This window comes from Stigmatopora argus, chromosome 18 (assembly GCF_051989625.1).
Source record: "Stigmatopora argus isolate UIUO_Sarg chromosome 18, RoL_Sarg_1.0, whole genome shotgun sequence".
In the NCBI taxonomy this organism is placed as follows: domain Eukaryota; kingdom Metazoa; phylum Chordata; class Actinopteri; order Syngnathiformes; family Syngnathidae; genus Stigmatopora; species Stigmatopora argus.
In genome coordinates, this window is record NC_135404.1 from 7,905,317 (window position 1) to 7,932,961 (window position 27,645).

The 27,645-nt window shown below is 40.9% G+C and overlaps 2 protein-coding genes across 13 annotated transcripts in view; both read right to left on the reverse strand.

Moving 5' to 3' along the window:
* The window catches only part of LOC144092724 (voltage-gated delayed rectifier potassium channel KCNH4-like), a 25,341-nt gene extending 8,154 nt beyond the window's left edge, over window positions 1-17,187 (reverse strand). For 2 of the 11 annotated variants that reach the window (XM_077625774.1, XM_077625773.1), the window contains exons 1-13: window positions 16,192-16,340; window positions 15,352-15,551; window positions 12,513-13,014; window positions 6,662-6,895; window positions 5,850-5,981; window positions 5,634-5,770; window positions 4,457-4,697; window positions 4,173-4,330; window positions 3,631-4,090; window positions 3,357-3,556; window positions 2,522-2,771; window positions 2,203-2,417; window positions 663-701 (exon numbers count right to left, since the gene is read on the reverse strand). In XM_077625774.1, coding sequence (XP_077481900.1) covers window positions 663-701; window positions 2,203-2,417; window positions 2,522-2,771; window positions 3,357-3,556; window positions 3,631-4,090; window positions 4,173-4,330; window positions 4,457-4,697; window positions 5,634-5,770; window positions 5,850-5,981; window positions 6,662-6,895; window positions 12,513-12,588 — 2,142 coding nt within the window. In that variant the 5' untranslated portion in view covers window positions 12,589-13,014; window positions 15,352-15,551; window positions 16,192-16,340. Of the gene's footprint in view, window positions 1-662; window positions 702-2,202; window positions 2,418-2,521; window positions 2,772-3,356; window positions 3,557-3,630; window positions 4,091-4,172; window positions 4,331-4,456; window positions 4,698-5,633; window positions 5,771-5,849; window positions 5,982-6,661; window positions 6,896-12,512; window positions 13,015-15,351; window positions 15,552-16,191; window positions 16,341-16,383; window positions 16,406-16,889; window positions 17,017-17,045 lie in introns of those variants that run through there. The other 9 variants (XM_077625779.1, XM_077625780.1, XM_077625776.1 and 6 more) reach the window with 9 other exon arrangements.
* gpam (glycerol-3-phosphate acyltransferase, mitochondrial) lies at window positions 16,359-27,555 on the reverse strand. 2 transcript variants are annotated; one of them, XM_077625783.1, is made up of 21 exons: window positions 27,357-27,555; window positions 25,395-25,533; window positions 25,211-25,330; window positions 24,907-24,980; window positions 24,322-24,480; window positions 24,114-24,248; window positions 23,410-23,509; window positions 23,196-23,332; window positions 23,028-23,127; window positions 22,109-22,321; window positions 21,922-22,035; window positions 21,502-21,587; window positions 21,145-21,257; window positions 20,239-20,309; window positions 19,738-20,005; window positions 18,819-18,982; window positions 18,663-18,740; window positions 18,461-18,598; window positions 18,188-18,377; window positions 17,725-17,783; window positions 16,359-17,649 (listed from the first exon to the last, which is right to left on the reverse strand). In XM_077625783.1, exons 2-21 carry the CDS (start codon window positions 25,476-25,478, stop codon window positions 17,533-17,535), a joined length of 2,520 nt encoding a protein of 839 aa, XP_077481909.1. In that variant the 5' UTR covers window positions 25,479-25,533; window positions 27,357-27,555; the 3' UTR covers window positions 16,359-17,532. The 2 variants fall into 2 exon arrangements, with proteins under 2 accessions (XP_077481909.1, XP_077481910.1); XM_077625784.1 differs by having other exon boundaries at window positions 24,322-24,435; window positions 27,357-27,554.
* Between the last annotated feature and the right edge of the window lie 90 nt (window positions 27,556-27,645).

Genomic DNA, 27,645 nt, shown 5'->3' on the forward strand with positions numbered 1-27,645 from the left:
TTTAGATTTTACAAAATGATTTTTGAACTAAAAACACAGAAAAAATGATTAAAAAATTACAATTATTGATTTAAAAGGGAGAAAATCAGGAAATTTAATATACATCTATACTCTTCATTTTAATTTGATCCTAAAACAGAAAGTGGGCACTCATGATTTACTTTCCCGGGCCACACAAAATGATGCGGCGGGCTAGATTTGGCCCCCGGGCCGCCACTTTGACACCTGTGCTATAGATAGTTATTTAAAAAAACTGTTTATTTGTTTCATTGACAGGTGCACATTTTTTCTCTGTTGTTCTCTATTTTACTACTAATTTAAAATATGTTTGTTCTTGGTTCCTGATAAATCCAAAAACTGCCCCCCCAAAATGCAACGTAAACTCCAGCGCAACACAAATAACGTTTCTCTTTCATTTTGCATTCTTTGGTTAGCGCGACTTATAGTTTGAAAAAGAAGGAACGAAAACTTGAGAGAAAATGGTGTCAAGCAAGTACACTCGCTCAGAAATGGTCCCAACTGGAACTATTGACCCACTTAGCTCACTACAGGGACCTCAACCCACCCACCCAACACCACCTGCTTCTCTTTTTTCTCCCCCCCCAATACACACACACACGCCTTTCTTATCACATTTGGAAAAGACGTTGCAATGAACTCACATGTGGGATCCTGGGCGACCTTGAAAACCTGCCGAGTCCCTGCAGAGAGAAAAAAAGACATGCAGCTGAAGCGTGCAACTGACTGCATTTCCATTTTCATTTCCCTCCTCCCAAAGTTCAAACTAACCCAAATCACCTCCCCAAAAAAAGTGTTCTGGGGGTTAAGACCAGAACTGACTAAGTCTTCCTGTCGCTATGCAGACTATGGTAATGTTAAATCACAATCTGTTTGGACTGAACCCAGTTCTCACAAATCTGTCTTCTTTCAACAAATTATAATAAAACAGGAGCTTGAAGGATTTTAAGGGTTTTCCCTGACTGTGGAAATGCTAAAAATAGCCATCCATCTGGCAAATTGGACACAATAAAGAAGGTCTGTTTCCTTGGCAACAGTTTTTGTAGCTTTTCTGTCTAACAGCCACAGGAACTGGACAGCATCCCGGAGCACGGCGGCGAAGCTCCCCGCTGCGTCACTACCGGACCTCATTTTGTTTGCCCTCAAACTCTGAACAGATGGTGCGAGACAAGTTGGAAACCAAGCAAAGCGTCGGCGGAAGCATTATTTGACTTTTGATGTTTAATAGCTTGGGGGGGTTTAGTGCTGGGGACACGTGGGGGGTGCCCGGCTAGAATTGGAACGACAGTCTTAAAATGATGGGGAAAAAATAGGATTTTAATTAAAATGTTAACGAAATTTAGCACCAAAATGCCAGCGTGCTCAATTCATTAAAATACATTTTAAATTTATCAACGATTCCAAGGCTATTCATGTTAATTCTTATTGATTTTGGGTCAGTTCCTTTAGATTTGAAGGCAATTCTGTGTCACTTCTTCCTCATTTTAGGTCACGTTGTGCCAATTTTGGGACCATTATGGGTATCTTTCATTTGATTTTAAGTCATTTGATGATATTTTGGGGGCATTGCTTGTTTGTGTCTTAATAAATTTAACACAGGAGGGCATTTTCTGGTCACCTCCTGGAAGTTTTTGATCATTTTAATGATGGTTTCAAAATTTTTGGAACACTAACTTCTAACTTTCTATTTTTTGGAGGTAAAACATAATGAGCATAAATGGTGGAAAATGAAGGGCACTTATTTTTGTTGAAAAACATGAGTTTTGTTGCAACCGTGGACTTTGAGGCTCAGTAAATTACTAGAAAGTAAGTCTTTGGATAACATTTTGAAGTTGAAAGTGTAAATCGGGATACAAATGATGGCTGAACGAGGTGGTGAAGTTTTGAGGACAAAAAATCAGCAAGAATATTTGTAAGATGCTTTGACTTATGCAAGTGACTTTGTCTTTAGGTCACTGGAATAATGAGTCATGTGACATCTTATCTATATTTATAGTTCCTCTGTGTCTGTACTAATAAAATGAGGCCTTGGGATTGAGAGTGGGTTTAACCCTAAAATATAAATTATTTTTAGTGAGCCATATTTTATCGTGACCTGTTTATAATAGGCAAGTGTATGCTTGTGGGGGGTCTAAAATGTCAAACTATTCCCATTTCATGATAAAGAAATCAATAATTGCGTACCTCATCCTGGCTACCCTGGCGAAGGTTGTACGTGATGTTGTTGTGGATGTCTGAGGTGAAGACCCCGGCGTACTCAGGGTAAAGGTCGAGCACTTCCCTCAGCCCCCGCACGCTGATGTACTGAAGGTCGCAGTAGGTCAGAGCCTTGACGTCCGCGTTGGTCTTGATCACCTGTTCGCTCTCCGGTAGGTCGCAGCCGATCAGGTCGCCTTTTCCTGTTACCGCAGGACAAAAAATCTACAGTATATAAGTGGCAGGGTCAGGGTGGACTTTTTGGGTCATTCACGTTTGCGGCTGACGGGGGGCAATGTGTTCGTACCCAGTATGGCTAGGACCATGCCGTCCTTGAGTACCTCCAGGGAGCCGGAGCAGACAAAGTAGTTGGCGTGCAACGCGTCGCCTTGGCGTATCAAGTACTCGCCGGGTACGCAGAAGGAGGTCTTGATGTGCAGCGAGAGCGAGCGCAGGCAGCCGCGGCTGGCGCCCTTGAAGACGGGAAGCTGCAGGATGTCCTTGTTCAGGTGCGTGGCGATGTCGGCGCGCAGCTCGTCGGGGAAGTCGTGAAGCAGCTGCGGGAAGGGAGTGAAACTTGAAACATGATGTTGGAAAAAAAGAAAGACGTGCAAGTCTGAGTGGGCAAGGTTTTTTATTAGAGGTTTTGACTCATTTGAGATATTACTTAAATTTGATAGTAAATCATTCTGAAATTTATGAATGGACTTTTAATCAAATAATTGTTTTATTTTAATTAGGACAATGACAGCTGACAGAAAACAAATAAAATGTATACCATTTGTGAATTATCATAAGATTTTTTCACTTGTGCTCAAATTGTATTTCAAAATTTAAATTAATAATGTAAACAAAAATGTGACAAACTACAACACTTATAAAAATATAAGCATTCAACATATAAATGACAAAAAAAATATTTTTAAGGATTTTAACCCCCTATATTTTAAAGAAAAAAATAATAAATATGCTACACCTTAATAAGCTATTTTTAGTTTTGAATTCCAATTTTGAAAAAAATCTGAATTGTCAACTTTCTCGCAAAGAAAATACAAAAAAACAAATACAACCAGTCAGACAAGTGTAAGAAAAAGTGAACCACTGCATTTCTGATTTTCTGAAGATTTTTCCCAACTTCCTACCTCATTTACGTCGATGCCGTTGTTGACAGACCAGGTGGTCTGGAAGTACTCCAGCATGCGTTGCTTGAGCTGCTGCGGCAGCCCGTGCACGCGAATGAAGTCCTTCAGGTCCTTCATTCGCGTGTGGTAGAGGGACCGGCGCGAATACATGCGCTGGATGATGGCCGTCACGTTCCCGAAGACCAGGGCGTGCATCAGTGCTGCGGGGAAAGCCCAGTTCACTCTCACCCGTAGAACATCCACCATCAATTCGGCCAACGAAAAGGAGCCCTACCGCCCACGAGCATCGTGCAGATGGAGAAAATCTTTTCGGCGTCGGTGTTGGCGCACACGTTGCCGAAGCCCACGCTGGTCAAGCTGCTGAGAGTGAAGTAGAGAGCGGCGATGTACGAGCTGCGCACCGACGGACCGCCCGCCGTGTTGTTGACGTACGGCGTTTCCTGTCGCTTGCCCAGCTCGTGGAGCCAGCCTGTCGGGTCGGCGCACCTCATTAGCACCGCTGCCCGTACGTCTATCCGACCGGTCGCCTCACCTATTTCCCAGGAGTCGCTGGTCTCCAGCTCTTTGCGTCCAATAATGTACCAGATGCAGGCCATCCAGTGCGCCAGCAGGGCAAAGGCGGACATTAGAAGCGTCAGAACCATAGCGCTGTACTGCGAGTAGCGGTCCAGCTTCTGAAGCAAGCGCAATAGCCTCAGCAGACGCACCGTCTTCAGCAAGTGCACCAGCGAGGTCTGTCGATGCCGACATTTTTGCTTTTAAACGTTTGGCCTCGCGACAAAAAGGCCACGAAATTGGGAAATCCAGGCGCCTCACCACTGTGATGTTGAAGGCATAAAGGAGGTCAAAGGGCAGCGCCGCTACCAGGTCCACAAAGAACCAGGTGGTGGCATAGTGAATGCAAATGGAGCGCGACTGGTACACCACCTGACCCGACTGGCTCACAAAAGTTGTGCGGAAGTTCAGGATGATATCTGTAAAAAAAGGTATTCAAAGCAATGAAATTTGTTTTGTGTAGTGGACATACAACAATTGTATTTTCCGCACTATGAGGCACACTTTCAATGAATGACTAATCTTAAAATCTGCTTCATATGGACCTGTGAGGAAGAGCATTTCGACAGCAATGTCGCTGACGATGGTCGAACGTGCAGCGGTAACGGTGTCGTCGTAGGGCGTGAAGCTGACGTTGTACGGCACGGTGACGGCGACGTAGAAGGTGGCCAACAAGATCAACCAATCCCATAGAGCCTTTGATACGCTGTAGTGCAGCAGCAGGAAGCGAGATTTATGTACTGCCGCCACCTTGTACTCCGGGACTGACGGTCTGTCCATCATGTTCTGAGAAATGCAGAAATAGCAATCAAAACTTTTGAAGTTTATATTTGAAGTGTTAGAAACAGTCAGATTGAGTTGGCGAATTTATGGTAAAAAGATGCAGAAAGTCCACCATTTTGGTTCAAAGTGAAGATTTTGGGAGCGGTAATGCGACGGGTAAATCTCAAAGAGTTATGTTTGAAAAGCGAAAAAGTCTTCCATTTTGGTTCAAAATTTACATTTTAGGTCAGTTATGCAACTTTGAAATTCTTTTTTTTTTTTTTTTTAAATCAGACCCTTAGACCCAGATTCACATAGCAAAATGAAATTTGGTAGTAATGTCCGTCATGAGTAGGCCTTCAAAAAAAGTCAAAAAGCCACTGAAAGGATGCCATTTTGGTTCCAAGTGAAAATTTGGGTACGGTAATAACACTTTAAAAAAAAATCCCATCCAAAAAGCCATATTCACAAATGAACATTAAATTTGTTAGACATGTCCCTCATAGGCAGACCTACAAAAAAGCCTGTAGAACTTTTGCCATATACGGAAAGACGACCATTTTGGTTCAAAGCAGAAGAAGATTGATCGCCACGGACAGCGTTTAGCACTTTAATGAGTGTCCATGGAATGTCGAAAAAAAGCCGGCTTTGTTTTCTTTTGCATTTCTCCGTCCCTTCTGACAGGCTTCTTTTTAATTTGCCTTTCATCCAGATGTCGAGGCGCGAGTCCAGTGATTGGAAAAAGGACAAGCGGCCTGGCGAGGACTCAGCGTTTCATTAAGTCCGGAGGGCAAAAAAAAAGTAATCCTAGCAGGCTTTGCGCTAGATTGAGATAGCCAATTTTCCGGCATTTATTTCTAAAAGTATAAGTTCAGGGTCAGTAACTCATTGGCTGCCATTAACAGCGATGTACATCCAATTCAATGGGATCGAAACATGATCATTCATTGGGGTACTCACCCCACCCAGGTTGATGTCGCCTTTGCCTCCGCGCGAGAAGTGGCTGGTGATCCGGTACAAGACGGTGCGCCCTCGCTTCCGGGCCTCGCTCAGGTGGGAGCTGCCCTTCCTCCTTCGACGCTTGTCCTCTTCTAAAACTAGCAAAGCGCAAAGATTGGTTTACAAACCACGAAATGCAAATAGGGAACAAAAAGAGAGGATGTGAGAGAAGTCTACCTTCTTTGGTGCTGTTGTGGTGACATTTGCCGTGGCTGTCGGTGATGTCCTTGAAGGAGAAGAGGAAGAGGACCATCTCGCCCTTTTCGTTTTTGATGGGCACGATGTCCAGCAGGCACCAGAAAGCGATTCCTGATGATATTTTAGAAAAAAAATTCAATAAGGCCATTACAAAAGATAAAAATGGACTTGTAAGATTGAATGCCTTTTTATGTGGTTTTCTAGATATGGATTCTTATTTAAAATATGGTAGGACTATACTTAGGTTTTTTTTATTAATGTCTGACTTAATTTAACTAGTGAAATAATATCTTCTGCATTAGATTTGAAATTTATACTGATGTTTGGAATTTATAAAGCTTGTATATGTTTAAAATATATGCAGTATGTATATTTTCTTTTAGACCTTCACTTTACTAATACTATTCAATTTGAGTTATTGGAGTGATATGGCAAAAAAAATAATCAAAAGATTTTTCTATTTTGCTTATGTTTTCATATTTTTGTCCAATTTACTAAATAGATAGACCTATTGAATTTATTGTTTAAACTTGACAGCATTAAATATTCATATAAAAAAGAAAACCAGGCAATGAATGAAAATATTTGAATGTAGAAGTTATAATAGACAATGAAGTGTAAATAGATGCCAACTAATCCTTAAGCATTAATTTTGCAAGTACTATATGAAGACATGAAGTTTTCTATTTAGTATAAGCACTGTACCTTAATGAAAGGCCTCCATTCACATTCTAATAAATATACAGAATTGATTGCGATGGATGGAATAATAATTATGAGGATGTGAATACCATTCTTTCTGTAGAAGTGGACCTGTGCCTGGTATTCCTCTCGACCCTCCAGCGCCTTCTCCATCTGCTGGGAGACGCGTTCGCTGGTGTCTGCGCCGTACAGGAAGCGGCAGCTGCAGTTTTTCTGCATGACCTCGGTGCGGGTGAAGCCCGTCAGCTCGCAGAAGCCGTCCGAGCAGTACACGATGGGGTAGCCGCGCTGGCCTTGGGCGTTGCCCAGCAAGAAGTTGCTGTCTGCAGAAAAAGACAAAGAGATCCAGGAGATGTTTTGGACTACTTTTGTTGTTGTTGTTTTCTGAAATAATATAAAAACATTTCCAAGTACAGACAGGATTAGGGTGGTCAACAGAATGTTAGTTTTAATTCAAAAGAAAAAGACATTTTGAAAATTTCAAAAAATTGTCAATTTTGTTTTCCCACAGCAAAATATGGACAGTTCCCTTAACTTTAACCCTAGAATGGTAACCCTCTATTTCAAGGGTTACCTTTCAGGCTTCTGAAATAGAGGGTTACCATGGTTACCGGGGGGAAAAATGGGTCCTAAGCAAGACGGTGCAATGAAGGGTACCCATTTTTTCCCCTGGTAACCATGGTAACCCTCTATTTCAGAGGCGTGAAAGGTAACCCCTGAAATAAAGGGTTACCATTCTAGGGTTAAAGATAATTTTCTATTCTAAAATGTCCAACAAAACAAAATTACAAAAAGATCAATAACATTTTTCTAGTACAGCAAAATACGAACTGTTCCAAGAGAACCTTAACATTTTTTTATTCTAAAATGTCCCCCAAAAAATCAGTTGTAAAAAGTGACAAAAACAAGTCAGATATATACAAGACATATTCAACAAAAACTTTCAAAATTGTGAACCAGAAAGTTGATTGTCCCTAATGTTACACCAAGTTTTTTCATTTAAAAGCAAACAAACAAAGACTAAAAATATCCTATTTATTTAAACCCATCCTTTTCCAGCACCCACTGGTTTTCACTTGAAGCAAATTGGTCGTATTCTATTTGAAGGTACAAAACCTGGCAGCAAATACGATATTAAAACCATATTTGACTGTTGCTCTGGATGCAATAAAGGGACAGGAAGCAAGTCAGCGTGCCACTTTAGAACAAATTAAACCGGAGTGTGTGATGATTTCTATTTGCCGCGCTCATCAACGTGCAATAATATCTCGGAGCGTCGGCCTTTAGCTTCTTATTAGCCGCGTTATTACTTTGCCACGCCAGCCTTATTATCGTTATTACTCTTGGAAAAGAGGCTGAACAAAAGTCATAAAACAGTTGATGAGTGTAATTCATCCAAATGTCAAGATATGCCACTTGTTTAGCTCGTTGGCGCGCAATTTGTGTCGGCTTTTGTTATGTGGCGGCTTAGTGTTGCAAATTCTGATGAGGAGAAAAACTGATTATTTTTGGGTCGTTCAAATGACAGTGTTTTATGACGCTTCTTGATGTTGTAGCGAATTGGAACTGTTTTGACTTGGGGAATAAAATGGCGCGAAATGCCATCAGATTACAGCGGTGACGAGTCAGCCAGATGTGCTGTTAAGGAAGGGCAGAGAATACCGCAGCAATCTCTGGCACAAGATTAGACTGTTTGGTATTGTCACACGCTCACGCGCCGATTATCCACCGTGTTCCAACAAATGTTTGGACCAAAAGCACTCAACTGCTACGAGGAACATCTTGAAAACAAATTACTTTTGGAATTATCGTAAACAAAGCAGCATTTTTTCAGAAAGAACAAGCACGTGAATTTTGAAAATGACTATAGAGGATTTTAACATGACTAGTTAGCTCATTGTCTGTCATTGACTGCAATAGACATCCAAATTGGAAGCGATTTAATGTTAAAATGAAATGGGTGTCAAAGCCACAAAAATACAGTTTTAATAAGTGCAGTGAGAAACACTTGATTTGGGCAATGTCATTGTTTGATTTTTCAAAAATTTAAAAATAACAACTTGGAAAAAAATACAAAATTCACAATTTGTACCTTGATGCACAAGGAAAGTGATTCGAGACTATTTTTGCTTCCTTGACTATTTATTAAGTTGAGTACTTATTTATTGATTATTAATTAATCTATTATTTATTGAGGATTTCTTTATCAATTCTTAATTAATTTATTATTTATTGAGGATTTCTTTATTCATTATTAATTTATTTATTGAGGATGTATCTATCGATTATGAATTTATTTATTAAGGATTTATTTATCGATTATTAATTTATTTATTGAGGATTTATTTATCGATTATTAATTTATTTATTGAGGATTTATTTATCGATTATTTATTTATTTATTATTATTTATTGGTTATTTATCAGTTTGTGTGTTGTTGTGTTGACTATTTATTTACAACTTATTTTTGGATGACTTACTATTTATTGATTTTTCTGTTTATTTGTTGTTATTTGTGTACTTTGTGATTAAGTTTTAAATTTTAATACATTTGTATGACAATAAAAGCATTCAATTGAATAAATACAATCACGACTGCTTTCACATTCTACTGAAATGTAAAACATTGTCATTTTTTTTACATATGCCGTTTTGTTAAAATAATAGCGTTTGGCAACAAAATTGTCAGAGTTTGACTTTTTTAATAGACAAATATTGCAAATCATCTACAGAACCAAAAACGGATTACATGGTGATGAATCTAGTCAAATAACACCCATACTTGTTTTAGTTAATTTGCTTGAAGTTGTGTGCTCCTTTTTTAAAGTTCAATTTTGGTCAGCCTGCTGTTTGTTTGATGGACTAATCTCACCATGGGCTTTTTTGTTAGTCTTTTTGTTGATTAAAAGGACACGTTTTATGGAATGATGCGGCGAGAGCGAGTGGTCCCGCCTGAGCTCGGCAACACTCTGCTGTGATGAATACATGCAATTGGAGCTAATCTGCGGGGTGCCGTGAAGACTTTATTGTGGCGCACTTGACAAGGAGGCGAGTGCCAGCTGCTTTTTATGGCTAATCTGATGCACAATGCTTTAAAAACAATTGCAAAGTAAGATGCAATGAGGTGATGAAATAGTTCCCACTTAAAAGCGATACAATGGAATCTTCTAAAGTTCCGCGCACAAAGTAGAATGAGTTTGGTTTGATTTATATGGGAAAAAATGTATAAAATTGCACTATATTATAAAATGTATCCCATTATGTTATAACAAGATTGACTAGTGCACTTGGAAAATCAAAGTAAACTCATTGACAAATTTAAAAATGATGAATATAGTGTTTTAACATGAAAAAGTTATGGTAGATCATGATGTGTTAACATATTAAAATCTTAAGTTTTACTTCTGGGTTAAGTCACTTGTAGTTCCTTTTGGGTCTTATAATATGACAGCATAATTACGTACTGTACAACACCGTTTTTGTTTAATACTGTCCCAAAAAAATACTAATTTGGAAAAAAAAACTCAACTCATTGGCTGTCATTGACGGCAATAGACGTCCAACCCATTTGAACTGGGAAAAATGGCAGCTCCCAGTTCAAATGGATTGGGCATCTATTAATGACGTACTCATTTAAATTCAAATTGATTGCACATGAATCGCTGTCAATGGCAGTAAATGACTTAAGATTTAAAAACATTGTAACTCTGAACAAGGACATCAAAATTAAAAGTCAACCTCGCATCTAATTGTTTTTCCGGATTAATTTGTTTTTTTTCCCCTAAACTTCAATCCATCGTAGTGAGAAATGAATGCCCTGGGCTGAGCAAAATTCATTAAAATGTAATGGGTTTTGTTTAAAAAAAAGAGAATAATCAAACAGTGAAGTTAATGTGAAAGCATACTTGGGGAGACGAACCATTTAGAAGCGGGTGGAAAATCAAAATATAGTGTTTTGACATTTGCTGCTGCCAAGTCTGCACTTTTTCACCTCGACATTTTCGCCGATGTGACACATTTTATAGCGCACTGCCCCGAATGATGGCAAAATGTAATATTTATTATACTCTGGTAGTATTGTCTAGTTGAGGAAAAACTAAAGATTTTAAAAAATTGGGTGTTATTCCTAATAAAAGAGGTGGTGATCTGTTACCGGGTCAACAAGACTGAAGCTATTTTGAGTGTCAGCCATTTTTGCACTGCTTCAGGGGACAGTGACCTTTGCACTTTGGTGCAGCCAGCCAGCTGTGATCTTCATTCTTATTGAGTTTGTAGTTAATACTGAACTGTGATGGCAAGGTTTCACATATTTTATATTTTATTCAGAGTGGGAAATGGTGGAAAACTAGATAAAACGGCAAAAAAGGTAAATATGACAGCAACTGATGCTGTAATTTTGTATACGTGGCTACACACACACACACACACACACACACACACACACACACTACTAATATACAAAGGTTTCAGAATGAATATATTCGCCAAAAAAATATAGATGAACCTGACCTACTTTTCCATGATATTTTTTTTGCACCTGCCGACTTCATCAGCGCTGAAACAAGTTAACTATTTGGCTCCCACCGACAGGGATCGACACTAGTGTTCCCCTCATTAATTCTATTTTTACAACAGGTGGGCAACCTACGTCTCCCGGGCTACGTGGCGTGCACCGGCGAGGGCGTTCCGATGTGGCGTGCCCTTCAATTGTGACAACAAATAAATGTCGGGGGAACGTGTACAAACCGCAGATGCTCGCCATATAAAATCATTTGAAAATTGCATCATATTCGGGAGGATAGTTGTAACACAACGTCCCCACGGCCCCAGCCGAGAACAAGCCGCGCCCCCCCTGGGGAGGTGGCAGCTACAAAACAAGAGGCGAGGAAAGCAGTTGATAGCACTCGTGCTACCATTTTGGGGAGTTTGCAACAGTAGCGGACCCTCCGACAATAACCATGATGGAGCACTTCAATTGACATAGGAAGGCTCATATCAATTTTTTTGTTTACATTTGAAGACGTGCTTAAATCAAGGCATCACCTTTGTTGAGGCATGACTTCCATATGAAACTTTTTTTTTTAAAGGTAACGAAAAACACCAAACCTACAAAATAAGGGGCCAGGGTTGGATTTTAATATTTATTACGGGATTCTGAAAAATCTGACGATTTACGTGTGACTGTGTTTGATTTTAAAAACAATTGAACTATTTAAATCACCTTTTTCTTCATACTAAACTATACTGACAATGTATAATCAGTAATCCTGCCCTCAAGTGTACCTTATTCTACAGACAGTCATTTCTTTCTATAGGTGTAAAAGTAGGGTTGTGACAATCTGAAATTGGACAAAAACTAACAAACGGCAGGCTAACAATTGACATTCCCCGCCAATAGTCATGGCCAAAGATGTACTTCGCGAAATTAATCAAAATCTACTGCTTTCTGTGGCTTCAAATTGCATAATTGAAAGGATAATATAATAATCTCTCACAAAAATGAGGCATCACTATTTTTTTGGTTGAATTTGCAATATCAAACAAAATAGTTGTAAACTTAATGGTAGACATTGCAATTGTGTAAAATTAACAAAAGTCTTAACAAAATTGGGTAACAAACTGCACCAAAAAGTGAGGCCATGATCTAAGATAAAAGGGGACAGTGCGGGATATCAGTTTTAGCATACTTTTTTTAAAATTCTAAATTAAATTCCATACACACTGAAAAAAAAAGATCTTAATGTATTTACTCAGTGTGAGATGAGCGCTTGTTTACACAAGCGCGAGCTATTATTCTCTGGTTTGAAAGAACAGGTGGATAAACAGGTATACTGTACCATTTGCATCCATTATAAGAGCATAAACCTTTAGAATTTCATAGCAAATAAAAATAAAATAAAAACACCCCAAAAGTCAAACAGGAAGTAGCGAGCACTTACGGGTGCCGTCGAAGCGAGTGGCGATGTTATCCAGGAAGGTGTTCTGGGGGGCCAGGAGCCCCTTCATCACCGGCATGTTGGGCTAGCTGGGGGGACGTCACATTATTCCAGATGTGCATTTAAGGGGGGCCCTGTGAGAGCAACGGAGGAATTAAACCACCTTTTGAAAAGAAAAGCATCCAAAAGAAAACCAAACATGTTGCGAGGAAGTTCCGCGCCAGTCGGTGGCATCTTGCGCTCTCCTCCTGCCGCTCCGCATCCCGCTCCCTGCGAGGTGCAAGCCAATCAGATGCTTGCAGAGCGAGAGGAACACAAAGGGGAGAGAGAGAGAGAAAGAGAGAGAGAGAGAGGAGCTGACAGCAACCATGGAAGCACACTATCAGCACATGGCTTTTGTGTTCACCTCCAGATGGATGCGTTCCATTGTGTCTGCCCACGGGTTCTTCCACCGCCAAAATCTCATTTAACCCTCACAAACTGTAAATCAATATTAACCCGCATTCTGTAACACAGGAGATAAAATGTTGATTCATAAATTGATTTATGTCACTGTGTGGAGTTTGCATGCTCTGCCCAGGCTTGCATGGGTTTTCTCTGGGTACTCCGTTTCTAGTTTAGTTAAAAAAATAAAAAAAATATTCCTTTGTATTTGTTATCGCGTTGAGTGAATATCAACCAATTGTGTAAATGAGTACACCATAGTACTAAAATTTTTAGACGGCTTATTAATCGAGTAGAATCGAGCAAGTTATTACATTGACATATTCTATCATGTTTAAAGAACTGATAGCCTATCATATTATAGCCGACTTACTCGCCAATTATTTCTTTTCAATTAGTCGACTCCCTTGCTACTTCCTGAGGTAATTCATTTCAAAAGACAAATGCATGTCCTGATAACATGATTTGAAATACGAGTGTTGTAGATAAGTTGAAATTTTTGGACCGCACCTTCCCCTAATGTGAACAGAGTCAGCCCCAGCCCTTTGTGTCCTATCAGGCAGCATGTTTAATGGATGACGACAGAGCGAGATGGATGAAGTACAAGCGAGCTCGCCCGGACAATGGGAGGCAATTCAATTGAGAAAAGAAAAAAAAAGAGAGAGAGAGATAGCAAGAGCGCGGGAATTGAATCCGAGAGGCGCAACATTATGCCGCTACTACTTTCACTACACTTGTGCCTCCACCATTGACGTTATCAAGCCCAACTGCCAAGTCATCTCTAAATTGGCAACCGCCGCAGCCATCTTATTCATATTTAAACAGGACAATGGAAGCCTGCGTGTTCATTTCATGGGGAGCCTGAATTTTAAGCGACTTTAAAAAGGTACTGTGAAATGTGACCATGTCAAAAACTAATTGCGCTGATAAAATGTTACCTTTAAAACACGAATTTAGCACTTAAATCTGGCTTTTTATTTTATTTGAACCATCTCAGAGTTATTCCACCCAAAACAATCCACTGGGGAACGCCCACTTTTTTTCTCCATAATTCTGGGTGTGACATCACAACCAGAATGGATGATCATGTCTAGCTTTCTAGTGGTACATGTTGACATAATGACAGTACGGTCACATGGCAACATGTGAATGGAAAGCCTATGGACAGCATGCTTGTTATTATATATGCAGATTATTTACATTTGTGGCTCATTCTGGGCGTGAAAGCAGGGAATTTTTTTCGTAGGCGAAGTTGAGGCAACTGAGAAAGGGTGACTCATTTTTATTTCATTTTATTATTAAGCCTTTCCTGTCCGATGGACGTCTTATTTCCAAGAATCCTTGCAAAAGAGTTCATGGCTAGCATACAGTGGGCTGTTTGTTGACTTGTCCGACGTGTTACTTGGGCGTGTTAAGCATCAAGTCGTCATGAAAAACATCTCCCGGCTTACTCGGGTAATCCGCTCTTAGCGGCTTTTCTGCCCACGGAGCCTTAATTCTCTCACGAGGCTGAGGGGTCTCGAGGGGTTGCGATACAAGCGGGAATACGGAACGTGGACAATCACGCACGCTGACAGATTCAATGTTACGTCTAGACTAAGACGAGAGAAAAACAAGTGATTCACATGTGAGCCGATTCATTGAGTAACAGGGAGAAAAATAATGGGAGATTTGTCAATTAGTCTAAAATAATTGTTTGTGGGATTCATAATGAAAACTGCTTACTAGTCAAAGTACTGTCAGTTGTGCAGTAGAGTAGTACCACACAATTTTGATCAGGTGGAAAAAATACTTCTACATTTTAAGATCACTTGGACAAAGTTTAAAACCATTTCCACGAAAAATGTCATTCAAAGATGTTTTCCCATTAGAACAAGTGCAACAAATAGAGAATGTAGTTTCATTCGTTCTCAACCCTCCCACTTCAAATGGATTGGACATCACTCACTATCAATGGTCTCCAATAAGATAAAAGGGTTGAAAATGTGTATCCCAGCAGAAAGAATCTTGTTTAGTTATGTGAGAAGACATAAAATTTAATTTTTACGATGTGTAATAGTTGTGAGGAAAGTTTAAAAAGGCAATATTTCTCAGAAGTAGCTGTTATCAAACCATTTTAAATGCCAATTCTATTTTAGCTAATCAAATGAGTATCTAAAATTGCCCCAACTATTTGACTACCCATTCTAGTATACATTGCTATTGGAGAAACTAGTTTAATGGATGAATTAAGTGAAGCGGTGTCTCAGAAAAGAAAAAGGTTGCAACATATTGAGCAAATACAGAAACTATAGCTACTTTTTATCCATATTTTGCATCTTTTTCAAGCATATTGGCATTTGTGTGCTGTTCAGGGTGTAAAAAAGCATAAAAATACTTAAAGACAGCAGCAAAGCACCTGATTACTTGTCATCTCAGCGGACACGACAAGATTCCCTGAATGAAAGCCATTGACAAATCAGGCCGGTCATTCTCAAATCACAGCGCTTTGCACTCAATTGACATGAGGCAGATGTGTGCGTGCGTGTAAATCCTTGAAGCACGATTGAGGGATGATCGGACCGACTTCTGCGTTAAAACCTCCGCTAGGAAATGAATCTGCGGCAAGAGAATAGAAAGAGTCATTCATGAGAATTGGGAGTTGGACATATTAGCTTGAGGGAGAAATATAAGGCGCGACAATGTCAAAGAGAAATTGGGACAATGTTGCTAAAAATATTAGCCCACTTGTCAAGTGGGAGACCTGCAAACTATGCAAAATGCCCAAAAAAGGCCTACCAGAGCAAAAAAAAATTGCTTTGGTATAATACACATGGAAAATAGTACTGGATGTAGATCATTCTTAAAGGATCCTACTGTATACTTAATTTGTAGTTTATTGCAGCAATGCAAACATAAATATTGAAATGTGATCTATGCAGATTAGAGCAACAAATCAAGGGAGAGAAGCAACACTACCCTCTAGGGGTAAATAATATACTCATAATATAAATTGGGGGGTTTTACAATTTGCATGTAAATTCAATTTTACAAGTAGAAGTGGAATACTACTATACAATGTTGAGTTCAAGGTTTGAACAAAAAAGGGGAATTGTGATTCTTTATAAATGATTTACTGTTTCACTGCCATTGGCAGTTATAGACATCAATTTAAATTGATTAACTTGTTTTACATCCAGTAAAAAATATCTATTGCCAACATGCATACCCAGAGATAGTAATTTGTAAAAGAAATTACCGTTGTCATATGATCATCTTTAGATGGCACCCCATTCGTAATTCCAGTTCCAAATAAGTGAGCACGTTCATCTGTAAAACAAAGAGAATACATTGAGTTTTTCTAATTGCAAACCCAAAACACACCAGCCTTTTCTTTTTTCACCCTAAGAAGAAACAAAATCCAAACCTGTATAATAATTTATTTACAAACCTAATTACAGTTGTGCTTTGCTCTGAGAAAGCAGAAAGAAAAGGGAGAAGAAGAAAAAAAGACCATTTTAGTGGCTGGTGATTCTTTCTCATATTCATGTCTTCATATATTATACAGTGGTTTTCCTCATGATTTTGAATTGTTAACATGCATAAAAATACAATTAAAGACTGAGACGGTGTATTTAAAAAGGCAACTGCTCTGACAAAACAGGCATTTTTAACCCTACACAGTGATGTATACATTTGTTCAGCCGCTCTCGCATGATATTTCCTCTTCATTTCGTGCCCAGGCGTCCCAATTCTTTTGTCCACAGTTATTCCACAATCACATCAACACAGTACATTCAGCTGTCCGCCTCCTCAACACAATTCACACACTTGGGACCATTAAATACATCATAAGAATCTACAGTAAAGTGTCCATGAGAGCAAACATGCACTACGGTACATGAGAGGCATTTAAATTCACTAAAATGTCTGCCTCATTCCAATTCATTCACATACCTTATTTTTTTTCCTGTGACATGCTGCCCTCCTTCCTTTACATCAGTTTTAGACACAGATTTGGAAAATCTGCCTTAATACATGCAGGTTTAGAGATTAAATAAATAACCATCTATGCTTGCAAAGAAGCTTTTAAATCTATTCCAGTAGACTTACGGGAACCTTCCACACACTTTTGTTTTACAGCACTTTCCTTCTGCTTTCCACCAAACTTCCAACTTGGAAAATTCCGTTTTTTTACTCATCTTGCGGACGTATGTCTAAAAAAAAAAACAGCAACAAAAAATTAAGAATCAGGCAAGTTATTTGTCTAGCTGCTATATGACAATCGTGATTTTCTGCCACTGATGGCGACAGACACCCAATCCACTTTCAGCCTGTCCCAGTTTAAACGGATTGGACGTCTAGCACATTAATTCTAGCCGAAAGGCTTTTTAGTACAGTGAGTTAATAATACCATACACTTAAGGTAGATCCCAATATACTATTACAAATGATGGATACGTATCGCTACTGTGTAAAGAGGGCCTTTTTGTTTACGAGAAGGCACTTCCTGGTAGCACCTGGATTTGTGTTTTCAAAGTAACCAGTAAGAAGCCCTTAAGTTAGAAAGGGAGCCTGAAAGTAACAGAGTTGTTGGGGGTCACAGGAGGGTGAAGCCTAAAATGTACTGCAGCAGTTTGTTGCGGTTGGCCTGAGGTAGGAAGGTGGCACTCAGCTGCAGTGTGTTCACGTGGTTTTCCCGTCGCTCCTTGAGGACCTGGAAAGCACAATAACACCTGTTAAATCAGATTAAATGACAAAAAAGGATCATTCCTTTATGGCTTTTTGTTACCCCAAGATCTTTGAATGTCCTCACTGTGTTCTTCACCAGGTAATGAGTTGCGCTTTCACCTGCGGAGAAAAAAAAATCCATTGAAAAAGAACTCTGGGAAATGCGCATAATAGGGTCAACAAATTGTGTATCCAGTGCGTGACAACAGCCAACTGGAATTGACCTTTTTTGTCCAGCTCTAATAGAAGAAATAGAAAAGTAAAAATCTGACGACATTTGTAATTTGGAATTATCTTTTGAAGTAGGTGAAAAAATTTGTGATGATAGGCCTACCAGAGAGAAGCTAAGTTACTGAGTCACATTAAATTACTGTCTAGATTCTGCACTTTTTAAAACTATCAGTGAAAATATACAAAAATTACATTTAAAAAAAAGACTAGAGTATATGAAAAAAAAAGTTAAATATTTTTCCCTAGCAGATCACCCAAGCTACGAATGACACAAAAGCAATTATCTCAATCACCGTAAGCAGCGATCCCCCTTTCGGTGCGCGTGAGCAGGTATCTGAATAGCCGCTGCGTGTACTCGTGCTCGGCCATGGGCTGACTCAAACTGTGCACGAAAATGGCAGCGCCGCTATACGCCTCCATCACGGGGCTAAGGAGCCTCTGCAGGAACACGAAGAACTCCTGGTGCTCCTCCGAGAGGCTCACCTGGAGAAAAAGCGAGGAAATGAGACATATCCTTCACCCGAATAGTTTGAACAAAAACATGTGGGCTTGAAAACAACATGAACCTTCAAGTAGCGATCTCGCTGCTCCTCTCCAAAGTCGCTGTCTTCATCCTCCTCGTCACTCCTCCAGGAGAGTGGCTCAGGGAACTTTTTGGGCCAGGGTTCTTCCGTGGGACTTGGACTCAGCTCCTCCTGGTCCTCCTGAAACACAATTATAAGTTCAGACACAAAAAGACGCAGAAAGCGCGGTGTTCGTCAAACAGACCTCCGCCACGTAGAGGACGCCATATTGGATCAGACGAGTTACAGCGTCGTGGAACACCTGGTAGACGGTCTGACAGGGCTGCGGGACGGAGAGAAGGTAGGACAGTAAATTCGTAATGTTCCGGGGGAAAAGTGAGTGGAGATGTGGAGAACTTGCCGAGGCCACGGCCACCTCGTTGACCAGGAAGTGCGAGAGACCGGCAGCTTTGCGGATCAGCTTCTCCTGACTGATAGGGAAACTGGCGAAGAGAGTGCTCAGGTCTTGTTGTGCCGACTCCGACTCAGTTGTCTGCTCCCGCTGCAAGGACAGGATGCTGCAGGCTGTACCAGAATTGAAAGACATGGGAGATTAACAAAATGGCGGACTTCCTGTGTCTTTTAGTGAAATTAACTATTTTTATGGGTTATTTTTTTGTCTCTTGACTGGTATAGGCTTGAGCATCCTCACAACCTTGTTTGGATAAGCGGAACAGAAAATGAATGAATGGAAAAAGGGTTGGAGTGAATATATTCTGGATATCATTTACAAAGGAGCATTTTTTTTATTTTTACGAACCGCTTATCCGCACAAGGGTCGCGTTTTTGATGTATTTTTCCTTTGAAAATAGGCGGGAAGGGCCAATGATCAGAGTTTAAAAAAAAGAGTTAATTATTTGATTTAAAGATTCTATGGTCTTATCGCAGATGAATTAATTTTTCCATTGTTTCTTACCGTTTAGATAGCGTTTAGTATCGCTAAAACATTCTATATTCCTTTTTTTTCCTTTTTGGAGCCTATCCTAGCCAACAGCGGACGTGCTAACCGCTTTCCCACCGAGCCTCTTTTTCAAATTAATTATATATTATGTTTTAGATGCCTTGTCTATTCAATTCAAATCAATGATGAACATGACAAAGATGAGGCAATTAACATATTACCAAAATTTAATATTATATATTTTTTTCATACACAAACTTTTGTATTTACTGTTCATTATTTATTGTAAATATTTTCCTATATATTAAATTGTGAGTATTGTATATATATATTTTTTTCATGCCAAGTAAAAAAAACTTGAAGTGAATCATAAACATACCGACGACAGCGTCAGCGATGAAGACGTGAAAGAGTCCATTGCTGTAGAAGTTGAGCTCGAAGAGTGCCGGCACCGTCTGGTTGGGCGCGATGGTGAACTCGCCATTGCGGTTGGCACCGCTGGTGACGGCAATGCAGTTCTCCAACAAGTGCAGGGCACGCATCACCACGTCCTCAGAGTTGCCCGAAAAGCCCAGGTCAAAGTCTCGCGACAGCACCTCCTCCTTCATGTTGAAGAAGTCCTCCACCAGCTTGGACAGCGCCACGCCCTGCGGGAAGGTCAGACTTCAATGGCACCGGTTTTCTTTGGCACGCTCACACGTGCAGTACAGTGTCTGCAGAGGGCACTACTGTGTTAAAGTGCTGATTAGCACAGAAACCTGATCTCTGATTAATTAGCATGTGGAGAGGTGTGTGATATTTGGGTCACCTTGGTTTGGAGAGCATGGATTTGGTTGAAGGAGAATAAAAATAAACAAAGGTAAGCAGTTAGCCGAAATACCTGTCTGTGTCGGTAGAGCAGCAAACACGCCACAATGTGCGTGGACATGATGGCGGATGACTTGTTAGCAGCTGAAAGGTAAAGAAACAAGGAATGTTGAAACTGACAGAGATAGTGTTGCCATCTTTAAGAAAAATAATGTTTTACTAAACTACAACAAAAGTTTGTGGTTCTTTAAAGTTAGTTGACTGGAAACAGTATATTTTGGAGATATTATTGGTCATTGTTTTACCACACAACACTAAAATTGAATGTTTATATGATGTGTTCGGTAAAAACGTGAACACAACAAGGCAAGAGCAGTCATTTGGCTTTTTTTGTGGTTAGACTCAGGATTAAAAACAAAAAAAAATTGATAAAAGTACTCTCAGTTGGCAATGGACTCGACTTAAGAAATAAATGTAAAGCAACTGAGATGCATATTTAATACTAATCCCAGGGACACATTTTTAAAGGTGGGGTGCCAAAATTAAAGAATGAGAAAATCCATAAACAGTAATGTTAGTCCATTTCTTTAAGACTGGGAAGGATGGCAGTGATCAAGTGCATTGGACATCTATTGTTGTCAATAATTTGAATAAAACAGTGAGATTATGGTTTAAGAGAGGATATTAAGTGTTAGGGTTACTCCAAGTCATAATAAGCATGGCCTCTTTTAAGAAGAGATGAAAAGCAGCAGTGCTGGTGTTGCTTTTTAGTCCCTTTTACTCCCCCTGCGTCCTATTGGCCGAGAAAAAACATGCCATGCGCCTAGTGGTGTTGCGATTGGTTGCAGGCAAAAAAAAGTGTAGGACAATGCAGCTGAATGAGCTGGGGGGAACCGGTTCCTGCTGCTAAAAGCTCGGTTGGGTTTTCCAATGCGGAATGGTGATGTGACATTGGGAAGGCGAATGGCGAGAGCCTTACTGAAAAGAACGTGCTTGGCGAGGTTGTTAATCAGCTGTCGTCGACACAGATCTTCGGGGAGCTCTCGGTTCTGCTGGCCCTCGTCCTGATGCTCAAACGGCTGAGCGTCGGGCCTGCACCGGGAGAAAAAGTGTCGCTGAGAGATGGTTTCATGATTATTATTATAAGCTACAGGGTTCAGTCCAAATAGCGTGCAGGTGCAGCACAGTGTCGTGTGGTGAACTGAAGTGACCCTGAGGAAATGTCAATTCAAGCACTGCGTGCAAAATGTCAAATGACAGAGCCTGCTGTGAGGCAACGCACAACGTTTGACAGCTGTTATTTGTTAGTTTGAAAGGGGAAGAGTACCCCACTTACTGAGCATCTATGATGGTGGGCATCAACGTGTGCTCAAGAGACAACGGCGGCGCAATGTGACGGTTTCTCTGACTGTCCAGGTACTCCTGCGTTCAAAAGAAATATAAATAAAAGGTCAAATGCCCTCATTTAAATAGCATATGTTGTGGTAGATTGCTAACTACCACAGCACATACTTGTATGAATGCGTCATAACTTATTAGCTCCCATTGATGGCATAATCCGTTTGTAATGGAATCGCTGACAGTGTGATTTTACACTACCATGAATTCTATTTGAAGTAACACAGCCATCCCATTCCAAATAGATTGAACATCACTCGCAGTCAATGAGCATTCAAATGCCCGGAGTATGCGTTGTAGTAGTTAGCAAAATTTAGCCATGATTTAAATGACAGCCCTTAAAAGGAAAAAGGCTCACCTTCAAGGAAAACGGCTGGTTGAAGTCCACGCGAACACAGCCGTAGTTCTTCCTCAGCATCCTGAAAACGCCGCACGCGATCCCCCACAAGCTCTCGTTCTCCTTGGGTTTGCCCTGCTCGCACGTAACACTTCAGCCGTCGCCACGTTCGCCTTCCGAACAAGTACACCGAGGTCGACACTCTCACCAGCTGCTCGCTGTTGTAGTTTCCCTCAATGATGCGGTCGTACGAGATGCCCACCGGCACCACCAGCACGTCGCCGACGGAAGCGGTGGCCAGGGCGTCCACCACGATGGACAGCATGCCGGCGCGCGCCGTGGACGCTTTGCCGCTACGGGAGCGTGTGCCCTCCAGGTAGATTTCCAAGAACTGTCGCTGACGCAAAAGCTCCTCTGTGTACTGGAGAGTGAGACCAAAAGTCATATTCAAATTAAAAAAGCATGGCCTGCAAGCCACAATTTGGACACAAATGTTGTGTAACCATATCCATTGCCAGCTAAGGGCACAAAAGGCAGACGCTTTGTCCTGAAATAGACCCTCAGCTGCAAAGACATTGACTTTGTTTTCTTGGGACCACTGCCACATGGTTACGCTTGTTCACATTGCTGAGTTGGCGCTGTCTTGCTGTACTTTTGTGCATTAGATGAGATTATGCTGTGCAATTTTTGAAGGTCAAACTGCACAAGTGGACTATTATGAGAAGCACGTGCACGCGCACTGGCACACGCGTTTGCAACTGTCCTCAGCTGATAGCACTTATCTTATTGGCTCAACGCGAAATTACTCTGGCAGGTCGACGTACAGCGCAGCGGGTCACAAAAGCAAGCAATAGGCAGGCAAATCCACTAAATGTTGTTTTTTAAATAATACATTTTTTCCCAGTCTTGTGGACTTTGATTGCTTGCCATTTGTTCTTGTATGAATGATAACATACCGAATAGGCGACGCTGCATTTAACTCTGATAACTGCAAAAAAATAACGAGGGAGTAAAAATGAGTAGTTTATACTCATTGGCTGTTGTAGATAGATGCTCAATCCATTTGTACTGGGAGAGCTGGACTAAAATATGGCCATTGACAGATGAAATGCTTGTCACAGACTCACAGCGTACAAGAGCGATCTGTACAAAACATCTTTCTTTCCATCCCCGGACTCCTCCATTTTCCGCCGTATGAAGAATCCTCCCAATTTCCGGATCAGGGTGCTGAAAGTCCAAAAACCATGTTGGTACAGTAAACTGTTGCTGTTTTCACTTGTTCCCAGGCCACTCACCTGAGGATGGGAATGCTGAGGTTGTTGCCGGCGGCGATGTGCGGTGCTTTGATGTTGTGGCAAAAGAGAATCAGAGTGATGAGAAGGTAGTCGATGTGCGACTTGTGAACAGGCAGGAAGACCATGGGAACGTTGTGCTGCACGTGCAAAACACCAAGAGGAGAATTTAGACTTGTTTTTGGGCAATTTGCACCAAGATATCCATAATAATGACCTCTACTGCTGCCTTCTTGACCATTTCCAGCTGACCCTTGTGGATCTGAATGCTCCAGAAGAAACCATTGAAGAGCCTCAGGAGAACCCAGCCTGTTAGCCTGGATTTGGAAAATGGAAATAGGCATTCAAACGTCATTCTGGTCAGATAAAAAAAATGCCTCGTGCCTATGTGGCATCTTGAAATGATTCTCATTTTGCTTTTTAAGGAGGACAATGAGTGTGGGAGCTAAACAGATAAATACATACTTTAAGATTTAAAAGTGTAATTTAAAGTTATAATTCCAGTATGCTTCCGTTTCAAATATTAATTTTACTGAATTAAAATATGTATTATTTTCAGCCGTTATTTAGCAAGTAATATTTATTTATTTTAACAATTATTTACATTTTATCTCCTGACATTTTGCAAACTGCAGCTGCTGCATTGACACATTGAAGCAATGTGACTTTTAGGGAACCCCCATTTATTTATTTTGACAATTATTTACATTTTATCTCCTAACATTTTGCAAACTGCAGCTGCTGCATTGACACATTGAAGCAATGTAACTTTTAGGGAACCCCCGCCCAGTTCACGCCCACTGAGGTTAATGGGTGAATGAGATAAAAAACATTCATGCTGCACAAGGGAAAGGGAGAGCCAAAATAGAATATAATTGATTCTATTTCTGCGCTTGTTATACGCCATTATTTTTGACGTACCTGATGAAAGCTGGCGAAACGCTGGCCACCATCTGCTGGAGGAAGCGTCGTGCTTTTTGCTTGACCTTCCTGACAGACCTGCTGCGCTCGCAAACAACGTCGTCGGACGCCACGCTCAATATGGCGCTCTCCACACTAGAGCGAAAATGCTTATTTACATTCATGCTGATTACAGAATACCGCATTTTTTGTCATGTTTTGCTTCTACCTGTTGCTGTTGAGCACGTTCTCAACCACATTCCGGGGGAACATGTCCTTGTGCACGTCTCGTTCCATGACAAAAAGGACGTAGCTCAGCTGCCGGGCCAACCAGCCACGCTGCCTGCACACACCGCCAAAAACCTTGTATCCTAAATTGGAATTTCCACTGTACAAGCAAAGGATATACTAAGGATTTGGGACCTATTAACAGCTTTGATGAAGCTCACACAAATGCGATACATGTGACGCCGCTGACGTTTCAATTATTCAACGGTCTACTCCAATGTTACAATTCATTACACGTGTTTCCATTACTGTAGATGGCTCAAAGGGTGCTTAAACTGCAGTGTGTCAGTCAACATCGCCTTTTGGTGCCCAGAAGATGTTCCAATTTTGCTCTAAATATGTTGAGATTTTTGTCATAGTCATTGTATTGGAATGTTAAGAATATTTGAGATTACACTACTCTGGTGGATACATGAATATATTTAAGCCTGACAACATTCAACTGTATACTTTTTGAGTCTATTTACTTTGAAATTCACCCAAATATTTGTTTATCAAAAAAGTTGAGATTTTCGGGGGAATTTACCTGGTGTGGGTCTCATTGATGTAGATGACATTACGTAAACCCAGCGAAGGAATACTAGGATTGAACAACTTCTCCTGTGGTGGGAATGCAAATAAACACCGTTAGACAGGAATTATGTTCGACCTCATCCAGTTTTGTAAGAAACACCCGAGTAAATGGACTTTTTAATGTTATTGTAAAAGGTGAATTGACTCTGCGAGCTGCATTTTGTCACGACAGCAAACCTATCAAATGTCTTCTGTTCCTGCAGGTCAATTATACTAATGGTTAAGAGGCGTTCATTCGCAGGAGTATGTAAAATTACCCAGCTCTGCGGCGTGCACGAATGGCAGCAGCGGCCTACGAATGGCCTCTTCCTGTTGAGGAGACCCTCCTTCCACGTGGCGGCCATGCAACGCAGGACGGACGGACTGGTGCTACGGTCCTTCAAGCAAGGAGGATAAGAAACCGTGAAGTTTTATTAGCGTTCATACATGTAGAAAACTTACAGAATCGTCGTTCGGCCGCTTCCATTGGTTACACCACTGCTCGCCATTGTTGACCTGGAGCAGCAAGCCGTCTGACACCTCCATGCTCACTCAAAAGCCTTTCTTCTCCCTTTGGACTTAATGGAGTCTAACTGGACACCTAAAATGAACAACAGCATTGATAAATTGTTGCTTTGCAAACATGGGTTGCCTTTAGACCTGACTTGATTACTCAACTAAAATAACAATTAACTGATTATCCGATCATAGTAATGAAAAACTATATATAACACTTCTGGGGTCCTGGGTTCAAATCCAGGTCATTTCCATCTGTGTGGAGTTTGCATGTTCATGATAAAGCGGTTGAGAAAATGAGATGCGATCATATTCATAGTGCTTTTCTCAGTTTCCAGGTAGAACAGATAACAAGGCTAACATAACAGTACATAATGTGATTTTTATGAGTTCAACAAACTAACAAAAAACAATAATTGATGATTAGTCAATTATCACAATAACCATTGGTCGCAGCCCGACTTGTGACCTTTATTCCAACGTGGGCCTCTAAACGTCTAAAAAAGAGCTGAGCGATACCCCAGTCAGTGTTTTGTCGCCTGCATTTTGACCACAACTTGAGCACGCACTTGTTTCACGCTCTTGATGAATGGATGCTGCGATGTTACACAGTCTAGCGTGTGTATTGTGTTTCAGCAACAGTGCCGGCCAGCACACTGATGAGGAGGCCCAGCGGGCTTTTTTTTAAGCGGGGTCATTGGCCGAGAGTAGTCCCTGGATGGGGTCACTCGTGGGAGTAAACAAAAGCAGCTAGCAATGAGAAGAAGTGGCCATTGAGAAACAGCGGAAGGCTGTTGCTGTGACACGGTGTAAAATTACCACAATGAATATTTACATCCTAATAAAGTTGGAAAAATGTCATAGGGGCGGCCCGGCGGTTGAGTGGTTGGCGCGTCGGCCTCACAGTGGGTGACCTGGGCTCAAATCCAGGTCGGTCCATCTGTGTGGAGTTTGCATGTTTGCCCCAAGCCCGCGTGGGTTTTCTCCGGGTACTCCGGTTTCCTCCCACATTCCAAAGACATACATGGTAGACTGATTGGACACTCAAAATTTCCCCTAGGTATGAGAGTGAGCGTGAATGGTTGTTTGTCTGCTTGTGCCCTGCGATTGGCTGGCCACCAATTCAGGGTGTCCCCCCACCTCTGGTCAGCTGGGATGGGCTCCAGCACCACCCGCGACCCTAGTGAGGATAAAGCGGTTCAGAAAATGAGATGAGAAAATGTAATCGTATTTATCCACACATTAAGAGTGTCACTTTGACAATGTTTCTTTGGATATAGTTCTAACATGTCTTTTGTTTTATTATGACTTGTTTTACACTTAAGTGTTGAGAAGGATAAAGAATATGCCTCCAAATTATGTTGCGTTGTATGCCTACACATGTTGCTCCACTCTTTGTGTTAAAATATGCCCTGCCTGTTTTGAATAATAAAATTAAAAATTCATGAATCTGCTTTAACAGTAATGTTGTTTTGGATGCAAGTGGCCGTGTAAAAATCCCATCACGTGATCTGTCGAATGACAGATGGAGATGCAAATAACCAGTCCCACAGACAACAATGGATAATTGGACGTCTGGCCTCACGCTGCATCACCGGTTAAGCGGAAACCAGGATTAGCCACATGCTAACCGGGAGGACATTAAACTGCTTTTTGAGTTCAGCGCACATCAAGCAAGCAAAACGACTGCCTTTATATTTAAACATCAACGTCACTGTCGCGATGATCGTGTATAGCGGAGTGGAACACGTAAAAGTCGTTCAATGCGACGTTAAATTCGTGATGGAAGACGCCGCTACTGCCGATTTAACGTCAGCTTGTTTCCATGACGATGACAGCACGAGACAACCGACACTTTACCGTTAAGTGAGAAAAGGAAAAATAATGGTAGCGTAGCGGGTCGCTTACCTTCAACGGGTCATTGCATTGCTCATACTCATATTTCAAAAAGTACAAGTTAAAAATAAAAAAATATATGACAAAGGTGTCTCCGATGCCCTTGTTTCTGATGTCGAGACGCCGGTGACCATGCTACGCCGTTCTGACGTCCACCCGGCACGGCAACTACAGAATGCAGCGACCAATGCCTTACGTCCATTGGAGCAAAAATCTCCAGACATCTTGTTAATATTGATGACGACGATATTATTCGTGATTGGCTGAGATTGGACTCCTAAATCCAATCACAGAGAGGCAC